At 50.1% G+C, this 17,855-nt stretch overlaps 1 protein-coding gene across 6 annotated transcripts in view; it reads left to right on the forward strand.

The window, feature by feature from the left end:
- The window catches only part of LOC120951862 (homeobox protein cut), a 166,739-nt gene that overhangs the window by 138,312 nt on the left and 10,572 nt on the right, over window positions 1–17,855 (forward strand). For all 6 annotated transcript variants that reach the window (XM_040370835.2, XM_040370837.2, XM_049605674.1 and 3 more), the window contains one exon: window positions 3,118–3,780. In XM_040370835.2, the coding sequence (XP_040226769.2) occupies window positions 3,118–3,780 (663 nt within the window). The remainder of the gene's footprint in view (window positions 1–3,117; window positions 3,781–17,855) is intronic.

Raw genomic sequence — 17,855 nt, forward strand, 5'->3', positions numbered from 1 at the left:
TTAAATTAGATTCAAACTCACCCATTCCCACTACGCGACCGGCCGGCTCGACTAACGAACCTTCCCCACCGTCACCACCACCCGCTGGCGTGAACATAGAAGAAAAAAACTCTCGAACGAGGGAAAGAAAACCAACTGAAAACATTCACAATCTAAGCAATCCTCCCCTCTTTGCCGGTTCCGTTGGAGCAGGTCATAAAATGCAACCCAGCGAGAACCACCCAGCAGACAACGGCTTGCAACGGTGTGGCGCCAATTTTTACAACACCACCATCAATCGGCACCTTGAGCCGGTTGCCAACAAAACGGTGCAGCGGGTGCCTTTATTCGTGTGCATCACTCACCAGCTCGAACCAATTCGTCAGGTTGCGTTCGATTGCTGCGATCAATAATACGGCACAATCGCGACGCGGCCTCATTACTAATGTATTAAGTGTGTTTGTTTTACTTCATATTTTATCACTCTTCGTAAACAACCAGGCACGGCCCCGGTCTCCAGGGAGGTCTCCCAAGGCGATACACCCAGTGCCGATGCTCTTAATTATGTTTACATGCTAATGACGTGTGTATCTTGTGCTGCCTGTGCAGTGCACACCATGAGCGCAAGATCGATCTTCAACAGTTGGATCGCTATTGGGATGCTTTTGTTTGGAAATGGTACATTTATTACCATCTTCTTCACCTCCCTCATCCAGCTCATCGCTACCGTTTGCACGATCGACGCTTTTCCGTTCCCTCGTTGTTTTCCCACGGATCGGTTCGGTTTGGATCGGTTCGGTTTGTTGGAGCGACCATTCCTCTGCCTCTTCCTTTTCTTCGCGTGCTCCCTTTGGGCATTAAATTTTATTTTTACGATCCTAGCCCAGCCCGCCCACACACACGCCCGCCGCGACTGATTGAGTATTGTGTTGCGTGTGTGTGTGTGTGTGTGTTGCCGTGCTCGTTTTGCCACACGTCTGCTGTGTCTGCTGCTGGCTGTAATTCTAATTTTCGAAATGCTCTGCCAGCCACCGGTTTACTTAGTACAAAATGCTTCTTCTGACAATTAATAAAAGTTTCATCATTAGTAAGACAAAAAGACCGGCTTGTGGCGCGAAACGATCACCAAACGATCATTTCTCCCACGCGATTGCGAAAAAATAGCGACAGAATAAAGTACCGCTCCCCCCGCTGATCCCCACCACCCGGTTGTTTTGGCCAACACACAGCCATCCGTCAAGTGGCCGACCTGTCAGTGGCGTGAAGGCACACCGACAACAACAAAAAACTCACCTACTTTGTTATTTGGCTCTCGGGTTGGTCTTGAGAATTGAATTCAAATGGTTTCTCTTTTTTTTTGTTAGGCCCGGTGCGATTCGAACGACGATCAAGTGATCGAACGCAAACGCAAAGTTCCCACTTGCCGTTTATCTTCTCACCCTTCGCCCAGCCACCCCCAAACCCACACTCTCACCCCCGCGAGCAAGATGCGATTGTGTTCGAGAAGCCGGGAAGCCGGCGGCGGCGTGGGTGTGCGCGCACGATGATGGAATTATTGAAATTTATGGCTACTGTTATTATTGTTTTGCGTTCGATCAGAGTGTCGTTCGTTCGCTCGTCGCCGCGATCCGAAGTAGATCGCTTCTGTGCTGCTATATCTATCCCCGGGGGTGTCCGGGTTGCATTCGAAAACGGTTGCCTCCATTTCATGGGAAAATAAACATGTTTTACATAAGTTTTCTTCACTCCCATACGCCCATACGCACACATGATACAATAACGGTTGTCTCTCTTGGAAAAAAATACACCCCGTTCATGCCAAACGCCATCATCATCATCAGCCAGCCACATACACACACAGTAGCACTCTTCATGCATTCATAACATATTCCACTCGAGACACTGAAAGTAAAGCAAAATGAGAGGGAAATCTTACACAGAGCACAAACACACACGCGCGTGAGATACGATCAGCAGCTTAATGCGTGGTTGATGCATCGATCGTTGGAATATTGGATCGGTCTTTTGAACGGTTTCCGCCACATGGAACGGAAGCAATGCTCCAGCAATCTTATATGTTTTGAAAGTATACACCGATTGTTTGTTTGATCTCATCCCTTTTTCGTTTCTACTCATGTGTTTGGGTTGGTTTGGCTTTCGTTTTACCCATTTTGGTTCCGAGCGATGGACAGACATCGAGCGAGTTTGACACACTCATTGACGCCCGCTGATTTGTCGCACACGTCGCATTCTGCAAAGGGCAAATTCGTAATATTTAAAACATGTTCTTGCCCTCTCTTTTCTCTCTCTCTTTTTCTTTCCCTCTGGTCGGGTTTGCTTTGCGAGTAGGATCTCCACCTGCCAGCGGTCCCGGCAGTGGCATCAATGGGGACGGCGGCTTGGCCGGGGCTGGCGCTGCCTCTTCGCAGCCCGCCCGTGCCCTGTCGCCCTCGAACGCTAGCAACAGCAGCTGCAGCATCAGCACGAGCTGCGTCAGCCAAGCGTCGGTCGGCACCTCCAGCAACTCCATCCAAGCGCCCACCGGCGACCTGGAAGCGCGTACCATCACGCACGATCTCACTAACAGCAACTCGCCAACTAACACCAGCACGAACGCCATTGCTTCCCTGGCCGAAATTAATAACAATAACTGCTCCTCCACCGGTCGGCCGGCCTCGACGCCCTCCGGTGTCAGTTGTCCTCCTCCGCCTCCGCAGCCCCTGCTGCTCCATCCTCCGCTGCTTCCGCCTCGCTCTCCCCAGCCATCCTTACGATCGCCGTCGTCTTCCGGCGTCACCGCCGGCCAGCAGCAGTTGGGCCCAGCGCCGCCCACCGCTGGAGCAGGGGTTGCGACGACGCTGACAACGCCCTCCGCCCCGGGCCAAGCCAACCCGACCGACCCGATGGCCGGCCTGAACTCGTTCCTGGCGCCTTCGCTGCAGAACGTGGAGCAGTTCGGGTCCTTTCTGGGCGAGGAGCTCGTCAGCAGCTGGCGTCGGGGAGCGCTCGATCTACCGCCACCGCCGCCGGGACTGGCGGCAGCAGCTGCTGCCGCGGCCGCCGCAGCCGCCGCCGCTGCGGCACGCAATCCAGCCTTACTAATGAACCACCACCATGTTGTTAACTCGCCCTCGACAGATCTGCACCATGGCGCGGGCCTGCAGGACCAAGACAAGGCCAGCAGCCACCACGAGAACTCGTCCTCCGCCAGCACGCCCGTCCTGCGCGAGGACTCGTCCCGGCACGACGACCGCCACCTGAACGGGGGCGGCGGCCTCACGCCCATGTCCATCTCCAAGAGCCCGCTCGAGGACAACAACAACACGCTCGGTGCGCTCAGCCGGCTGGATGGGGCGGCGTCCGGCAATCTCATACAGGGACTTCCGTTTCAATTCCAAGAGCGTGGACATTTCCGGTTTGCCGACGCGTCCGACATGCAGATGCCGCCGGGCTCGATGGTCGGCCGGCTCGGCGACTCGCTCATCCCGAAGGGCGACCCGATGGAGGCGAAGCTGCAGGAGATGCTGCGCTACAACATGGACAAGTACGCCAACCAGAACCTCGACACGCTGCACATCTCGCGCCGTGTCCGGGAGCTGCTGTCGGTGCACAACATTGGCCAGCGGCTGTTCGCCAAGTACGTGCTCGGCCTGTCGCAGGGCACCGTGTCGGAGCTGCTGTCCAAGCCGAAGCCGTGGGACAAGCTGACGGAGAAGGGCCGGGACAGCTACCGGAAGATGCACGCCTGGGCGTGCGACGAGAACGCCATCATGCTGCTCAAGTCTCTCATCCCGAAGAAAGGTAAGTCGATCGATTTACTTCCAATGATGAACGATGAAATTACACAACAGCGGGAAGTGGGGTTTTACGCGAGTGATGAGGAAGGATTCAAAAAAAAAAAGGAAAAGCGCTCAGCACACAACTCCGCCGGATGCAGGAGTTGCTTTTCTGCAAAGCTGCATTAATATCCCAATGTGCAGCCCGACGTCGCGAGCGAAAGAAGTCGCTCGTTCGCCAGCATAAATGATGTTTTATTAAAAAAGTTTCCTTCCCAGACGATACGATACGCTTTGCTTCCGGGACCGGAGTGCTTGGGCGCTGCAATTTGTAGCCGAGCATTCTTTGCAGCTACCGTGTCCCGATGGTGGAGAAACCGATTCCTCCATCTTCATCGCCGTTGCAATATCTCTCTCTACCGCTGTGCAACGATAGCGAAAACAAAGCGCTTTTCGCAAAGTGCATCCTCAAGCTGGAATTGGAACGCTGGTAGAAGAAGATGGCAGATGAAACCGTACAAGTCTAAGGTAAAGGGGTTGTGTTTGTCTTCCCGGGAACTCCCCATCCTGAGTCACGCTCCACAGATCGCTTCTTGTGCGGGATTAATACCGAAATCTCTACCCCGAAATTGGCAGATTCCACGATGCCATAGCGCTGCGCCATCAGCCACTTGAAAATGCTTTTCATTCATTTGTGTTGTGCAAAGTTTTTCTGCAATTTCGCTGCTGCGATAGCGAGCAGCATCCCTGTTTTTTTTCTGTGTGGTGCCGTTTTGATTTCTTTTTGCACACTCCCGCGACCAATCGTTGCGATTGGTTTCATAATTAATATTTCATTGTGATTCGCCCTTTCGCCCGTGCGCACCACCGCTTTTCAATCCTTCGTTCCGCCATCCGGGCGCAATTGCCATTTGCGCCAAGTGGTTGGGATTCTTTTCTGCCCCTGTTCACAGCGCGCCTGCACACTTGACAGGTCGGAGCGATTGAGAATAGAAAGAATGTCAATTCAGTTGCTCTTTTGATTAATCATAAAAACCTACCCGTGCACACAGCGGCGGTGGGTGCGGGGCCATCATATTCAAACGAATCATTCCATCGATTGAAGCTCGTCCTTTGAAATTGTGGTGCTTTGACATTCGCGCTCAAAGGGCTTTGATTTGTGCCGGTGGGGCCTCCCTTTGCCGGCGATTATTTGTCATACAAATGTCGATAGCATGCGTTGCCGGGGTAATGCAGGACTTGGTATGAAGTGGATGGTGGGAGGTACTGCTCTGGATGCAATAATTACTACAAGCAAAGGAAACAAATGCTCTTGCAAACTTGTCAACGAGACACACAGGGAGCAAAGGGAAGAACGAATACACACACAGCAGCAGCAGTCCAGATGATTGTGTGGTCCGGATATCCGTCGGTCCGTCGACAACGTCCGTGCAGCAGCTTATCAAGCAGCGCCGAACGCACAGTGACACGGAACTACCAGATGGGTGACAGCTGTCAAGTGGTTTGCTTACAAAACGGCTACAAACAACCAACCATGGTTCTGTACCGTAGCTTCCCCATGTTGAGTTCGGTTCAAATATTTGAAAATTTGATTAATTGTCTTTACCTTCGCAACCAAACTGCCAGCGTCTTCGCCGTCTTTCTTGCTAATCCTTTCCCGCTCCAACCCTCGCAAGAGTTTTCCACCCATTTGACGGCTTGTTCAATTAATCGATCGGGATAATTTAAATATGCACCACGATTTTAAAGCCCACGCAAACACAACCAAATTCATCAATTATTCACATCAAACACAGCTTCTTTGCCGGCTGGTGAGAAAGACAGCTTTTTGTTCAAGTCATTAAAGGTTCCCTCGCAGCGAAATCCTTGTTTGCCTTTCTGTGCTACCTTCCCGCCACTGGGGAGGGTGGTCACATGTGTGCGCGCAAGTATACATGCGTTCCGCTGCTGAGCCGCGAATCGCTTACTGGTCGGGGGATGTCCCGTCTTGAACCTCTTGCCCTCACGCAGAACTCACTGAACCATTTTCCGAATGCCTAGCGCCGATACCTACACGAACATCTCAATATCCTGCAGTGGAAAGTTTCTTTCTCTCTCTCCTTCTCTCTGTGCTGCGATAATTGCCGTCTTGAATAAATTATAGATAAAGGCAATTTATAGGCACAATAAAGACAACGGCAGCAGCGCACCAAAGGAGTTTGGCGCATTTTTACACCAACAAGCAGTTCGGTGGTGGTGAGTTTTTTGCGCCAATGGAATTTTCCCAGTTGCCATCGGTTTCGGGGGCATTCCGGGCTGTTTTATTTCAAAACCCCGCCGGTTTATTTTGCACACCCCCCCCCCCCCTCCTCGGGAGAAACCCAAACAAACTCTGAGGCGCAGGGAGGCCAGGGCAGGAAAAATCGATTACCGCTAATCCGCTCATTAAACTTCACTCCTTCGTGCTTCTTTTTGCGGAGGTCGTTAGTGAGTTCTTGGGCTCACGACAAGGAAAATAAAACCTTCATTTCTTGGGCGAGTTTTTCCGGGGCACACAACCCCTCTCTCCATCTCACGCACCCCCCCTCAGAGGTTGGGGTTACTTTTTTCGGGCTAAAGGCAACATGCAACGTCGTATGCTCCTTTCCCACTGTCTTCGTGTTCTACCCCATTGCATGTAAGGAAGTCTGTCGTCTCAAGACACACATGAGTGTGTGTGTGTGTTTACATATGGAAATGAGGCCAAGATGAGGAAGGACGACGTAGTGGGTGGTGGTGGAGATTAAAAACTTTTCCCTCCACCTCCCTCCCTCCGCGGTGTGTAACCCTTTTTTCGTTCATCAATTAATTGACGCAGTGTACGAAAAGTGTGCGCCGAAAAAGGTTTATACACATGCAGTTTGAAAAGAGGGGGCACCAGCGAACGATTTTTACGCTCCGCAGCACAAAATAAACATATCATAAGGGGTTGCCGACGCCAGCGGGAGTACACACCCATGCGCCTTCGCTCGAAACTTTTCCACCCGACCGTAGGAGAAGATGGAAATTAAAAATCATCAAATTTCGTCTGCCAAAAACCCGCTCGGAAGCCGTTCCTTACCCATTTTTTTAAATGCCACCCCTCCTTGGCAAGGGGCTGAACCAGTTTAATGATTGGTAAACATTTATATCCATCCTATTGTGCGGGGAATCGTCATGTGGAATGCTTTACTCGTTACGGCACCCGTCCACTCACACCCCTCGCCGCCAGTGCAGAGCAAGTGCTTTAGAACGGAACTTCTCCTGCAAGTAAAATTACGTACATTCTGTGCGTGACAGTTGACAAATCGAGCATTCCGTACCTTATAGCCTAACCACACTCTCACACACACAGCAAAGGATTCGTAAAATATGTCCCCAATTAAACTGTAATCAAGGTAACCCCATCTTTATCTGCCCAGCAAACTGTGCATCGCCTCGAAAGATCCTCCAATGACCGATTGTGAATGACTCTCCCTCGCCTGGGATATAAAGGGCCTGATGAAATTATCGACAGTTAAACAGCTATTAAACTTTGACCCAACACTGGACACCTTTGCACTGACCGAAAAAAGGGTCGCTGTATCCAGGGCGGCAGAAGAACTCCCAAACCACCAAGATGAAGTACCTGAGCAAGACACAGAACGAAACAATTTATCAACCATTTTGCGAAACAACGTAGCAAAAAGATTCCATCATGAAAAACTAATGATAAATCTTTTACAAACGAGCCGATCTCTGTCTCTGTGTTGTCCCTCTGTTGCGAAAACGATGTAGCATAAATTATGCTCAACGATCCAGCCTGATCGTGGTGGCAGATCCCTGGATGCCTTATACAACGACTCCACGGCAAGCGCGGTGCGCGAAGATATCATAAAAATATCCACTTTATGTAAAAGGTAAAAATGTGTTCACAAAAAAGCACGCCAACACACTCACACACACACATACGCTACATCAAAAGGAAATGAAACGACCAAGATATTATCGAACGCGAAGCATTACCGCGAAGGGCTCCTCTTGTTTTTTGGGTACCTGAGGTCAAATGCAAGCGCTGGTACATGTTTGTGTGCGTGGAGAGGGAGAAAATTTCAAGAAAAATTTTCATAATCTGATTACTATCATTACTACTGTCTCGCTCTGTCCGCTCGGCAGCTCGTCACGTCCAACGGACTGCCACCAGCGCAAAACGTCAGGAGCAGCAAGCGACTGCCGCAAGTTCAATCAAATGACAGCAGAACAATAGGCCCTGCGGGAACAAGTTCTCATGGGTATTAGCTTTCCTCCAGTGCTCCAAAGTTTACACAGAGACACACACACAGACACACAACCACCAGCCACGGTACGGTAACGGTTCTGCATCATGTTGTCAGCCGCCGGTTGATGTGGCCGCATGATGCTTAAAGCTAAACGTCATTTGGCGGCTCTGCTGCTCGCTCGTCGACGAAAAACGCAATGAAGCTCGCTCACCAGAAGATGCGATCTGTGCTGTTGTGTCTTTGTCTGTCTGCCAGCCCCCCTTTCTCTCTCTCTCTCTCTTTCGCGGCGTTCTTTTTCGCGATTTTTCATCCCCCTCCCGCCATTGGCTCTTTGTTTGTTCAGCTGAATAGAAAGCGCACACAGATCAGAGCACTTGGTACAATACACATATACAAGAGCATTTGTGTGTGTGCACATAAAGCAATGAGCAAATATGAGTGATCTTTTGACATTTAAGGTTCCCTCGTTCTGCTTCACCCAACAATTGCCCGAGAAGGTTCGAAAGCTTACCACCCCCCAGACGATAGGCCACCGCCGTCCATGTTGGCTGTTGGGTGTGTGCCCACTTTTGCGGCCATTTTAAATCAACCCACTACACCGAGACCGAGGCTTGATTTATCGATCAATTAAACATTGAACAGGGGTCTAATCGTTGTTATAGTTTTCTGCTCCCCGGTTCGGGGGCATTTATCTTCCGATAATTCACAATTAATTGCGTTCGATAAGTTGAAGGTGCCCGCTTAAGCACATGCGCCCCTCATCCCCGGGAAAAGGTCGAGCGTAGCGTAATTGCCGGAAAAATTCAACATTCCCAAACCCAAAAAGGCGGAGGAAACTCGGGACCCGTTTTACCCCATTCCCGGTTCCCAATGTCCCTGCCGTGGTTGGGTTTGGGTAAGGAGGTACGTACTATCGTCGAGTAAAAGGACCAGCTCGTTAGTTTTGCATCGCACTCCTCCCCGGGAAAGGATATGGATTTGCGACTGGGGTATTTATCGTAAACTAGCCACCCGGTTGCCACTTCCTGCTGGCCTCAACCACGGCCGAAAGTCGTCTGAACATGAACACCCGAAATGAAGACATCTTCCCGTACTACTCCGCGCACTAAATAAAAGTTATTCTTCCCCATCCCGCCGATCGGCCATCGGGACGATCATTGCTCTTTTATCTCTGCCACAGACACGACAGAGCGCAGCGGTGGAACTGGTGAAGCTCGGGATAGCAACACGCATTTGTTGCACACCACCCGGTCAAGGATCAACATCCGGCTAAACCTCTGTCTCTAAACACTGTCCACACCACACCGGCACAGTGGGTGGAGACAGGGAAGGGAGGCAGTTGTACCTCTCTCCTATCGTCGGTAATGATGATGGCAACCGTCTGCCGATTTGGGTAGGAAAAGTTTGCCTTTTCCCCATTCTCAGCCCATTTTGACAGATTTCTGTCTCTTCTGGTGAGCGGTGCTGTGTCCTTCCGAGCCGAGGTCAAACGGGTTGAACTGGCCCCTTCATAGTTGCATGACTTTAATTGCATGATAATGCACTCTTCCTCTTGTTTTTCGGGCGAGAAAATGGGGTTGAGAATAAAGGGCAAAAGTATGAACAGCTCATCCTTCTGTGCTGTGATTAAAGCAAATGGCTTTTTCGAACTCAAAGGGAAAGTTGTTTGCAAATTAATATTTTTTCCCACAAAAAAAGGCAAAAAATGCCCCAAATATGAATTACACACCATATTGACGATCAAACGAATTTCTAGATCAATGAATAATCCCGAAATCGAAAATGAAATTTTTCGACTGTTTGGTGGTAATAATTCGGCACAGTCCGACCTTTCCCATCGCAACAGGGGAGGAAGGAAAGCCAGACACAAACCCAAGCACAAGGAAACGGCGGCGCACGAGCGGCGAAACGAATTTCACCCAAATCATCGTTTCATCCGCGACTGCACGCAGCAGGTCGGCCACTGCCGTGCCATTGTAATTCTTCACGCACGAATACGCATTTTATTGCACTCGTTTGCGGTGCAATTAAATCTTCCGTAACGAGAAAGCGAGAAATGTCAAAAAAGCGGACCAGACGGACGGTCGGCTTTGCGTGGGTCCACGCCGAAAGTCATTGTACTGTGGGCCTGCGGGTTGTTTGCACTTTCCTTGAATGCCGTCAGCCGGCGACCAAGGATGGGACGCGCGACGCTTCATCATCGACGACACATTCTTAACGCGCGCGCACGGACGTTATAGCTAATTATTGTAAATAATGAAAATGAAAGTGACTGGAACGGTCCGCCAGGCTCAGGGGCGTACGCGATAAAATGGTCACACCATGGGCATGGATCCTTGGACCACCCAACCCAAGCGGGAGTTTATTTCGAGCATCCCGATCGTTCGTGAGCGTGAGTGCAGCGAGCAGCGGGCATTAGCTACACAATCACAAAATGTTGCTCGTCGGATTCGCTCACACGCCAGATGAAAGGTCTGTGCCGCCTTTACACAACAAACCGCTTATTTCGCGAGGGTTAATCGCATCGGCTGGCCGGTTGAAAACATTGTTTTTATAATTTATTGATCCACACACACACAGACACGACACAGTGGTAGACGTTGTCAGGTGCCTGGGGTGATTGTGTCTGGGCGGAAAACAACTGCTAACTGCGCCGCCACCCCCAGAACGAGCACCGAGCGGGCATTAAGAAAATGGGAAAATAATTGATTATGCCTATCTGTATTATTGTCAGGCGGTCGTGCGGGGATGTTCTTCTTTTCACACCTTGCCTACCGCTACCGCCCAGCAAACGGCAAACAGCGAACCTTTGCAGAACTAAACTCCGACCTGTCGCTCTATTTTTAACATTTTCAACTCACAAATAATCCCCGTTTTGCACAAACCACGCCAGCCACCGCCAGCGACGACGACAACAGCAAGGGCAAGAATAATACAACACACTACCTATCTCTCGGCTATAAATCGATGAAGAAAGATCGAAAAGGCGGCGTTTTTCGGTTTCTTGAAGATTCTGGTGCACAGCGCCGATTCGGAGGTCACGCGTCACAATCGATTACGATACAGCGGTGGCGACTGTTGAAATCGAAAACAACAGCAGCATGGCTTGAGTTTTTCTCTTCCCTAGCGCTTGATACCATTGATTGATTTCTGCCCTACAGCATGACACACAGCCCGTGAAGGACCCGCGGGTTGTCGAAGGTCTACCAGCAATCAACGAACAAATCAAAATAATTCCTTAAAACTTTGACCTAGGGTTTTGGGGCCGGTTCTTACCTACAAACCGAAGCCGAAAAAGCAACAACCAATTCCTAAGACGTCAGAATCGTAAGACGTCTATCAAACCGATTTGTGTCGATTTCGACAAGTCAGTCGAAAACTTTTCGAGGTCAAAACACGTCTAGCCGGGGAAGTCAAACATCAAACAGCCGCGGAGCAAAGTGGACGCCTGGTAGTTGGTAGTTTTGAGTGCGATGAAACTTTATGAACTATTGATTGTTACGATTGAACTCGAACGACAAATCAGTTCGCAAGCACAAAGGGCACAAAGGCCCGTTCGTTTTGTTTTGCATTTGACCTTGTTTTAATGGGGTCCATCGCGTTGCTGTTTCTATTTTCTCAAATCCTTACATTATCTGCGCGGGCCATCAAATGCCATCACACCCGACACCCGGTCGTTGGTTGGGCGATGATCTCTAAATTTGACATTTCCTCACGACCCAAGCCGACCGAGATCGGCACCCGGTTGAGCCCTTTCGCCGAGGGCCACTTTCACAATCACCGCTCGAAAATCTCTTTTCACAAACAACTGTAAACAAACATAGGCCCCTGTTTCGGGGGCTCTTGTCATTCGTCATCATCGTTCTGGCCACCTGCCCAGCCGTGGGGCGGAGATGTTCGGGGAAGAACAACCGGATCGGTGTCGCAATTATTCGTTCAATCCGGCACCGATTCGAGAAAGACAGAGAGAGTGTGTGTGTGAGTGTGTAGTAAATAAAAGAATATATTTCATTTTATTGCTCCACCACCGCCGCCTGGTCCGATGCGGCAGATTAGATGGGACGGTGGATCGACCAGTTTACGAGCGGAAACACATACACGGGCGGATACAAAGCAAACCGTACACCCCGCTGGGTGGTATGCCAGATCGTCGTCGAAGCGCTTAAATATAGCGTGAGCACACTCGGTGACAAAAACTTAGTGCTCACTTAGTGGCACAGTCCGGCGTGAAGAGGAATGTATTAATTAATGTGTAATTATTCTCGAGCGCGAATTTGGGATCAGATCGGGCCCAATTTCCACACCCCCTTGGACTGCCACCCGGCTGAACGAAGGGGAAGGGCCGACGACGATCGACAAACACATGGTGTGTTCGCGTTCGTTTGCGCGGCAGGAGAGAGAGAGCGTCAAGTGCGATAGTGATGAAGTATTTTAATTAATTAAATTAAATCGCAGCTATTTCGCCGCGTGTCACAAGCGCCGGTCCGGTCGACACACAGCACTGCACAGAAGCTGCAGTTGGTGGAGCAGTGCGCCATGGTTTAATCCGCACGTGTGCATTTTCGTTGCAATTCGTTCGCGCCACAGCCAACCAATCGGTTAGCCGTTTTTATTCGCTTCTCTCCTGAGTGAACTTTTTGTGCGACTCCTGTGTGCTGTTTCGGAGAACGAAGAAGCTTCCGCTTCCTTTAGCAACCTTTTGCTAACACTAACTAATTAAAACTTTCCACCTGCACGCTGCGTGAATGCTGTGCTAATAATCTTGGTTTTAAGTTCCGCAGTTCGCTCAAAACTTTGCTTCCATTCGTCAATCTTTCATGAACGCGAATGAGCTGGCCGCAACAAGAAAACGGAACCATTTTCTTTTTCACTGCCCAACCCTCACTCCACTAAGGCACAACTTTAGCCTTGCCGGTCAAACAGTTAAAGCGAACCACTTCCGGTTGAAATGTCAGCAAAAGTGAGTTTCCATTCGTTTGAGCCGGTCGGAAACAGTTGCCCGGTCGGAGTCGTTGGCGCTGGCGGATGGAAAATGATGAAAGCTTTCCATATGCCCAATTTGCATATTAATAGGTGAAAAGCCTCGATATTGGGGATGGGGCAGATTGTGCGGTCACGTCCGACAAGGGAAGAGGGGGCAGGAAACTACACCCAACCTAAAAAGCCCTTCGCCCCACGGGTTATTAATTTGTTTATTACACTCATTATGTGAAATTTATTCCCGCTCGCGGAACTTTCGCGTCGTGTGTGTGCGGATTTCTGATAGATGGATTCCAGTGACCACTCGACCACCGGCCACAAAACGGGTCATCCCGTCCCACCGGTCGCAGCGAGTCGGACTTTTGATTTACAACTATCGATATCCTGGAGAGCCTACAGCGTGGCTGCTTGCTCCGGCTGCTTGTAATTATACTTTATGGCACTGCAGTGTACCGCCGGTCAGTCCGGTTGGGGGGAATCGGCCAACAAAACACACTGGCTAGCTCCGATTTTTCGCTTATTGAAGAAAGCAGTCGAAGGGAGCCGGGACTAACAGGGAACCTTCTTCGATTTGAAGCACTGCCGCGCAGCACTGGTTGCCGGCTCTCGACGGGACAGCGGTGACCCTATCAATATTCCTATCGTCATCGTCAGCATTTGGCCATTTGTCGTACAGTCTGTGGGCTGTGGCACAGGCGACAACGGCGTGTTTGAGTGGCATTAATCATCCAATCACCGCGGTGCTACTACATGTCAAAAGCAAACAATATCTAATTAGCTGGAAGCGGCCATCTTGGTGCGCCGCCGCAGCCCTCGAGGACACGAGGACGACAATGACGAAACAGATACCGCGTACCGCGTGCTCCCCTGCTGCTGCTGCTGCTCCTGCCGATATCGAGTTGTGATTATGCTACTTTGCTATTTTTGCTCCATTTTTCTGTTCTTTCTCCAAAACATACACTTACCCCCAACATCAACAACAGCAGAGTGTGTCCTGTTTTACCTTCGATGTCCTTTCGTCCCTTGCAAGCGGAAAAGAAGGTGAAGCAAGCGGTGAGATTTCGAATAAAAAAGCGTGTTCATATTGCCCGGAGACATGCAACCCCATTCGGGTGGACAAAAGATGGTCCCCTGTTTTTCCAACAGGGCAGCCGACCAACGAACAACAACCGAACGATCCCGTACCCGCACCACGGCCATATTTCATTTTCCATTCGCATTTAAAACCACAAATACGGCGAAGCTTATTATTAAAAATGTTAAACTCTGCCTTAAACACCCACCACACCACAGGGCCGTTATTGCCTCGACTCGGCAAGAGGCAAAAGTAGCACGATGGTCGGAAAATGGACACCAATTTAATGGAAGGCAAGTTTTCCCCGAACCACCGCACCGTGGCGTGGCAAACAAAAACCCGATTGGAAGGATTTTCTCAAGACATGACAAGGCGCCTAACGATGTCCAGCAACGGAATCGGATGATTTTCTTTCAATTTTCCCCCGCCACACACACACACGAAGCTACTAATTGGCGCGCTCGGGGTAAAGCGGGTCAAACACTGCGCGCGGCTTTGTGATGCCAATAAATCGAATCGAAGTGAAAAAACAACAACCGCATGGGTGTGATTTAATGCCACCGAAACAGCAGAGAACACACACAACGGCTCACAAATACCAACACGCAGAAGGGCACGCTCTCAGCGAATTCAGTCCATTCTAATTAAACGCAATAATGTGACAGGACACATTTTTAATCTTTGATCTCGACGACGATCCCTCCCTCCTCCGGACAGCGCTACAAAAGAGGGAAATGTCGCCGGGAATGTGCCACAATGTGCAGCACACACACACACACACACACAACACAACGCTCGAACCGGGGAGGGGGTTCCTCCCGGGGTGCGATCGCAAGTGATCGCAACCGATTCGTGACGGCAAACATGCGTTTTTTGCGTGTGCGACACAAGACACACGAGGCCCCGAGCTTGTACCGTCGCTCTGCCGCGAAATGGGTTATTTATATACATTGATACAAAATTTACACAACTATAGATTTCAATGTAACGACGTGTGTGTGTGTGCGAGGAGAAGCGAAAAGCGGGAATGAATTTAAATTGGCCAACCGTAGCGCGGGCAACCTTCGTGCGAATCTGGCGGCTTAGTGTGTGCGATCATCCCCTTGCTTCATCATCCCCCGGAAAACATCGCCCCTTCCTCGCCATCGCACATTTCAATAAACTAATATTATAAATATATTGTCACCCGAAGGTTGCATGCGCGGTTTGCTGCACTTGTTGTGTCTCGGCAGACGGCAGCTGCGAGTTCCCTGCGTCTAGGTTTGGCGCGGTGGAAAACTCGGCTCCTCGGGTGACATTTCTTTGTTTACGCACACACACGCACACGCATCGCGGAGTTGGAGGAAAAGCGTAAAGCACGCACACACACACACACACACACAAAGACTCGCGCCAAAGCCAAACCGTTACTAATGCAAATTGTTCCACCGCAAACAAACGCACAGAAAGATCCGCAGCGAGCGAACAGACATGAACGAACGATCGCTTCGACTTCGATGTCGAACGCAACCGTCGTCTGTCGCTTCGCGTACCATTGCGCGACATTAATTAATTATTGCGCGACATATTTATAAATTCGATTTCATTCCCGCGGCTCTTCGATGGGCGGGATGGAGCGGGATTGGAGAGGTTAATAACATTTCGATGACACACGGCGTACGGCGTTAGCGATGCCGTTGGCCTTATACGCGCGCAATCGATCTATTTCCAAACGGAAAGTAAAAAGTCGCCCGACGCACCGACGTCTTGTGCACCCGACGCCCGCCACCGGGGTAATTAAAATCGAAAAATCACGCATTCGAACTCATCATCATCGTCGCCCGGGCCCGGGCCGGGCGTCTCTTTCGCCGAATCTCAATCTGCCATAAATCAGCGTGCGCAGGCACCATCCTGCGACACGGCAATGTTCTTTCGGTCTGCTCTGCCGTCTTCAAGGCCACCCACCCAAACGCGATAGAGACGAGAACGAGATCAAAAGTGGCACATCAAGGATCTGAAATCTCTCCCCACCCCCTCCCCACCCAGCCCCGGGTCGCGTTTACTCTCCTTAACGATAATTGATTACATGACATTTATCAATCACGACGTCACGCGGCCATCCCTGTGTTTTACCCCCAAAGGCGAAAGCCCTCTGTTTACACTTCAATAAACCGTCATCCTTTCCAGCGCACATCCTCCTTCCGGTCTCTGTGTGTGTATGTCCTTGGGTATCTTTATGCGACATCCGACGACAAAATCAAATAAATCCACCCTCTCCGCGGCGAAGTGAAAGTTCCACCCGGAATGGGAAAAATATTGAAAATATTTCATCAAACCTACCCAGTGCTCGGGCTACTTCATCTGCTGCCGTGGAAAAGCGGTGACAATTTCGTCAATTTCCCTCGACCCCGGGCGTGCCAATTTCATAAAGGTTTTCCGCCCCAGCCCTCCCTATCGCGGATGTGTCTCTTTCGTGTAGTATAAATCATACCCTCGAGCAGGCATTAGGGGTGCGGTGGGTGTGGGTATAATGCGTACCATAACGGAGACATTTCACCCTCGGTCGTTCGGTGCAGAGGAGAAGAAGAGGAAGAAGCAGGACGGGGACGCATAAATACGAAATAAATAACCTGTATCCCGCGAATATTTTACAACGACCGCGTGATCTTCGTCGATAGGAAAGAAATAAAGGGACGCGGCTTCGGGAGAGTTGTTGCTGCGGCTGGTGGTGGTGGTGCAAAGGAGAGAAAGGTGAAGGTAATAAACAACTGACATGTAGATTAGACCACACGAGCCCCGAGGAACGAGGAAACGAAGCAGAGAGTGTGAGAAAGAGAGAGATTAATAACAATATTCCTTCCCGTCCGCAAGGAAAAACGCAAGGCAAGTGAAAAGCGGGCACTGAATATCAAAGAAAGGAAATGTAGCTCCTCCTTCTCCTCCTTCGCGGGCCCATATCGAGGGGGTGGATATCCGGTTTGCTGTGCGTTTTTTTTTTTTTTTTTTCATTTTGCGCAACCCCCGGATACCTTTCTTTCCTTATTATTTCATTCATTTCGGGTTAGAATTGCTTTCAATAAGGAATTTATGTGATTTCCATCGAAAATGGCATAATCGTCACCCTCCCGGTTTGGATGACATTTGCATGCCCTTGTAAAGCATGCATTGTTAAACCCCACACGAAACAAAAAAGTACACAAACTCCGTCCCCGTTCCCCTCTCTCTCCAGTTAAACTGTCTTACCCTTTACCATTCCAGCGAGGCGGGAGTTAGGGAAGAAAGGTGAGAGCGTTTGTTAATAAAAATCCATATTTATTTATGGCGCGTTTGTAGCAACGCAAAGGGAGATGCCGCTTTAAATGGTCGAAAAACGTTTGCTTCCCATTTTTATTGCCAATGCATGTCGATGCCGGTTCGGTTTTTTTTTTTCTTTCTGTGTAAAATTATTCCCCCCACTGCGTTTCCCAAAAGGATGCCACCACCACCCACCCGCCGCCCTTGTTTCGGCGTGTGATCGTTACGATGAATGTTTAATATTTCCATTAGTTTTGCGCTATTCGGGCCGCGTTTCGTGTGTCCAAACGGTGGGGTGGGGTAGGGAGGGTTGAAAACTGTCATAAAATACGCTTTATCAATACGCGCAACACAGCGTTAGAGTGCTGAAATGCGTGACATTGAGAGAAGCGTCCCACAACACAAAAACGAACCGTTTTAGAGCGCGCGTTGGCAGGCAAAACAACCGTATCAATTCAACTTGAGCAGAAAGGAGTAGCGGAAAAGAAAGAAAAGCGAAGAAAATGAGCCCACTTT

Source organism: Anopheles coluzzii, chromosome 2 (assembly GCF_943734685.1).
Source record: "Anopheles coluzzii chromosome 2, AcolN3, whole genome shotgun sequence".
Taxonomy (NCBI): domain Eukaryota; kingdom Metazoa; phylum Arthropoda; class Insecta; order Diptera; family Culicidae; genus Anopheles; species Anopheles coluzzii.